General features: G+C 42.6%; 1 protein-coding gene across 1 annotated transcript in view; it reads right to left on the bottom strand.

Moving 5' to 3' along the window:
• Window positions 1-400, bottom strand: part of LOC135102523 (ice-structuring protein 4-like) — a 1,147-nt gene extending 747 nt beyond the window's left edge. Inside the window, exon 1 of the mRNA XM_064007803.1 lies at window positions 360-400. Within this exon, the coding sequence (XP_063863873.1) occupies window positions 360-400 (41 nt within the window). The remainder of the gene's footprint in view (window positions 1-359) is intronic.
• Window positions 401-5,000: the final 4,600 nt, after the last annotated feature.

The following is a 5,000-nucleotide window of genomic DNA, read 5'->3' as shown; positions in this document are numbered from 1 at the left end:
AGCGAGAGTAACAGCAGCAGCACTGAGAGTAGTAGTAGTAGTAGTAGTAGTAGTAGTGGCAGTAGTAGTGGTAGTAGTAGCAGCAGCAGCAGCAGCAAGAGCAGCAGCGAGAGTAGCATCAGTAGCAGCGAGAGTAGTAACAGTAACAGAAGCAGCAGCAGCAGGAGCAGAAGGAGCAGCAGCAGTAGCACCATCAGCAGTAGTGCCAGCAACAGCAGTAGGAAGAATGACCATTTACATATAACAACAACAACAACAACAACAACAACAACAACAACAACAACAGAACAAAATGAAAGATAAAGAGACGCATACCAAGGCGGGCAACACCTGATCTACCACGGAAGTGCGCAACCCACCCCATTCTATCCCACTTACGTAACTCATCCACACGCCTCATCCTCACCCACCTGTTGCCGCCGAGCTGCTGACCAGTACCAATGAAATATGCTGTGGAGGGTGCTAACAAGAGGATGGACGGGACAAACTCCTCAGCCTCAGCAGCCCTTTCAGGAACCTCTCCATCCTCTCAGCTGGCATGCACTATCCTCATGGCGGGACAGACAGTAACGCGCCCAGCCCTGATAAGCAACCGCAAGGTAGCGAGGAAATAGATGGTTCATCTGTCACCTGACTATGGCATCGGCTAAAGCGAGAGAATGTGATCCACCAACCGACTGTCCTTTACATTCGATTTCCTGTCACTAAAACTTTCAAGTCCGCCCTCAACAAGATTCTAAAGCACCTTTTGCTCACAACTTTCTTTCATGATTGTCAGTATAAATTTCGTAAAGAACGATCCACTGGACATTCTCTTTCTAAAGACTGTCATAAACCATTCATATATATATATATATATATATATATATATATATATATATATATATATATATATATATATATATATATATATATATATATATATATATATATATATATATATATATATATAACTCATATAATTTTTATTTCTTTCTTTGCCCCTTTATATCAAGTTTCATAAGAACACAAGAAAAGCCATCGGGCATACACTTTTCCTTTCTGGCTATTCTCTCACTGCAGTGGTATGTGGTTACTGTTCGTTGTTCTTCTAAACTTACACGTTTTAACAGCAGTGTTCCAATAGACTCTTTTCTATCACCTACTATATTCCTGTTATTCATAAATGATCTCGGTGAAATTTTTTGTCCTGTTCATTCATATTCTCATGATTCCATTCTGCATTTCTCAAAGTCCTTTGCCATATTCTCAACTCAACAGGAATTAAAAGTTCACGCGAAGCCAAAGAACCCCTAACTTTTATCTTTCGGTTATTTTTTTTTTCTATATAGGAGGGGCCCAGTCAAGGGCAACAAAACTAAAAAAAAAAAAAGTCCACTGAAGTCCCCGTCCCCGAACAGAATCGAAAGCGGTATTAAAATATTACAGGTTAAGTGTCTTGAAAGAGTTCAAGTCATAGAAAAGTGGAAATAAAGAAGCAGGCAGGGAATTCCAGAGTTTACCAGAGAAAGGGATGAATGAATACGGGTTAACTTTTGCATTAGAGATGTGGACAGAATAGAGGTGAGAGAAAGAAGAAACTCTTGTGCAGTGAGGCCGCGGGAGGAGGGGAGGCATTCAGTTAGCAAGATTAGGAGAGCTGTTGGCATGAAAATAGCAGTAGAAGATAACAAGCGATGCAACATTACGGTGATGAGAAAGAGGCTGAAGACAGTCAGTTAGAGAAGAGGAGTTGATAAGACGAAAAACTTTTAATTCCACCCTGTCTAAAAGAGCGGTATGAGTGGAACCCCTCCATACATGTGAAGCATACTCCATACATGGACGGATGAGGTCCCTGGACAGAATTAGCAGCTGAGGCAATGAGAAAACTGATGGAGACGATTCAGAACACCTAAGTTCATAGAAATTGTTTTAGCTTGAGATGAAATGTAAAGTTTCCAGTTTAGATTATAAGTAAAGGACAGACCAAGGATGTTCAGTGTAGAAGAGGGGGACACCTGAGTGTCATCGAAGAAGAGGGGATAGTTGTCTGGAAGGTTGTATCGAGTTGATAGATGGAGGATTTGAGTTTTTGAGACATTGAACAATACTAAGTTTCCTTTGCCGCAATCAGGAATTTTAGAGAGATCAGAAGTCAGGCATTCTGTGGCTTCCCTGCATGAACTGTTTACTTCCTGAAAGATTGGGCGTCTACAAAAAGACGTGGAAAAGTGCACGGTGGTATCATCAACGTAAGAGTGGACATGACAGGAAGTTTGGTTTAGAAGATCATTGGTGAACAATAGGAAGAGAGTGGGTGACAGGACAAAACACCACTGTTAATATATTTAGTATAAAAACAGTGACCGTCTACCACAGCTGCAATAGAACGGTCAAAAAGGAAACTTGAGATGAAGTTACATAGAGAGGGATAAAAACCGTAGGAGGGTAGACTCGAAATCAAAGCTTTGTGCCAGACTCCATCAAAAGTTTTTGATATGTCTAAGGCAACAGGAAAATTTTCACCAAAATATCTAAAAGAGAATGACCAAGACCCAAGAAGGAAAGCCAGAAGATCACAAATAGAGTGGCTTTGACGGAACCCATAATGGCGATCAGATAAATGGTTGTGAAGTGATAGATGCCTAAGAATATTCATATTGAGGATAGATTAAAAATAAAAAAAAACTTTAGATAGGCAGGAAAAATAAAGCGATAGGACGGCAGTTTGAGGGATTAGAATGGTCACCCTGAATATAGGCAATTTTTCAGGGAGAAAATGTAGAAGTTAATATACAGAGCTGGAAGAGTTTCACTAGGCAAGGTGCAAGCATGGATGCACAGTTTAGGAGAACAATAGAAAGCACCCCATCAGGTCCATAAGTCTCCCGAGAGTTTAGGCCAGCGAGGATATAGAAAACATCATTGCGAATCATCTTAATTGGCAGCATAAAGTGGTCAGAGGATGGAGGAAACGGAGGAACAAATCCTGTATCATCCAAGGTAGAATTTTTAGCAACTGTTTGAGCGAGGAGTTCAGCTTTAGAAATAGATGAGATGGCAGTGGTGCCATCAGGTTAAAATAAAGGAGGGAAAGATGAAGAAAAAAAGTTATTGGAGATGTTTTTGACTACGTGCCAGAATTCACGAAGGGAGTTAGATCTTGAAAGATTTTTACACTTTCTATCAATGAAGGAGTCTTGGCTAGTTGGAGACTTGGCATGACTTGGCATGATTCCGGCCAGAAGTAAAAAAGCGCATGATATTCAGGTGATGGAAGGCTCAAGTACCCTTCATGGGCCACCTCTCTATCATGATTAGCACGAGAACAGGCTGTGTTAAACCAAGGTTTGGAAGGTTTAGGTCAAGAAAAAGAGTGAAGAATGTACAGCTCTATGCCAGACACTATCAACTCTATAATGTGCTCGGCACACAGGGACGGGTTTCCGACACGGAAGCAGTAGTTATTCCAAGGAAAATCAGCAAAATACCTCCTCAGGTCCCAAATTAGCAGAGGGAAAACGTCAGAGGCACCTTCGCTTAGGAGGATACTGAGAAGGGATTGGAGCGATAGGACGAGATACAGATATGAGATTCTGATCAGAGGAGCCCAATAGAGAGGAGAGGTTAACAGCTTAAGCAGGATGAGAAGTTAGGAAAAGGTCAAGAATGTTGGGCGCATCTCCAAGACGGTCAGGAATGAGGAGGGTGTTGCACCAATTGCTCTCTCTCTCTCTCTCTCTCTCTCTCTCTCTCTCTCTCTCTCTCTCTCTCTCTCTCTCTCTCTCTCTCTCTCTCTCGACTCCGCTCGCTCCCCTCCCTCCCTCCCTCCCTCCCTCCCTCCCTCCCTCCCTCCCTCCCCCCACCCTCCTCTCTCTCTCTCTCTCTCTCTCTCTCTCTCTCTCTCTCTCTCTCTCTCTCTCTCTCTCTCTCTCTCTCTCTCTCTCTCTCTCTCTCTCTCTCTCTCTCTCTCTCTCTCTCTCTCTCTCTCTCTCTCTCTCTCTCTCTCTCTCTCTCTCTCTCTCTCTATGTATATATATAGGAGAGACACTGCCCAAGGGCAACAAAAATCCAGTAAAAAAAAAATCCCGCTGGGATGCCAGTTCCAGAAATGGGTACAAAGTGGTAGTCAAAAATTGAAGGATAAGTGTTTTGGAACCTCCCTCTTGAAGGATTTCAAGTCATAGGAAGGAATACAGAAGCAGGTAGGGAGTTCCAGAGTTTACCAGAGAAAGGGATGAAGGATTGAGAATACTAGTTAACTCTTGCATTAGAGAGGGGAAGAGAATAGGGGTAAGAGAAAGAACAAAGTCTTGTGCAGTGAGGCTGAGGGAGGAAGGGAGGCATTCCATTAGCAAGATCAGGAGAGCAGTCAGCATGAAAATAGCGGTAGAAGATTCCTAGAGATGCAACACTGTGGCGGTGAGAGAGAGGCTGATGACAGTCAGTTAGAGGAGAGTTCATGAGACGAAAAGCTTTTGATTCCACCCTGTCTAGAAGAGCGGTATGAATGGAACCTTCCCCAGATATGGGAAGCATACCCCATACATGGAAGTATGTACAGAGTTAGCAGCTCTGTGGTTAAGGAAAACTGGCGGAGACGTCTCAGAACACCTAACTTCATAGAAGCTGTTTTAGCTAGAGATAAGACGTCAAGTTTCCAGTTCAGATTATATGTAAAAGACAGACCGAGGATGTTCATTGTAGAATAGGGGGACAGCTGAGTGTCATTGAAGAAGAGGGGATAGTTGTATGGAAGTTTGTATCGAGTTGATAGATGGAGAATTGAGTTTTTGAGGCAATGAACAATACCAAGTTTGCTCTGCCTCAATCAAAAATTTTAGAAAGATCAAAAGACAGGTGTTCTGTGGATTCCCTGCGTGAAATGTTTACTTCCTGAAGTGTTGGACGTCTATGAAGAGACGAGGAAAAGTGCAGAGTGGTATCATGAGCGTAGGAGTGGATAGGACAAGAAGTTTGGTTTAGAAGGTCATTGGTGAATAACCAGAAGAGAGTGG

Source organism: Scylla paramamosain, chromosome 8 (genome assembly GCF_035594125.1).
Source record: "Scylla paramamosain isolate STU-SP2022 chromosome 8, ASM3559412v1, whole genome shotgun sequence".
Classification (NCBI taxonomy): Eukaryota; Metazoa; Arthropoda; class Malacostraca; order Decapoda; family Portunidae; genus Scylla; species Scylla paramamosain.
The sequence above is the reverse complement of the archived record's forward strand: the minus strand, read 5'-3'. Positions and strand labels throughout refer to the sequence as shown.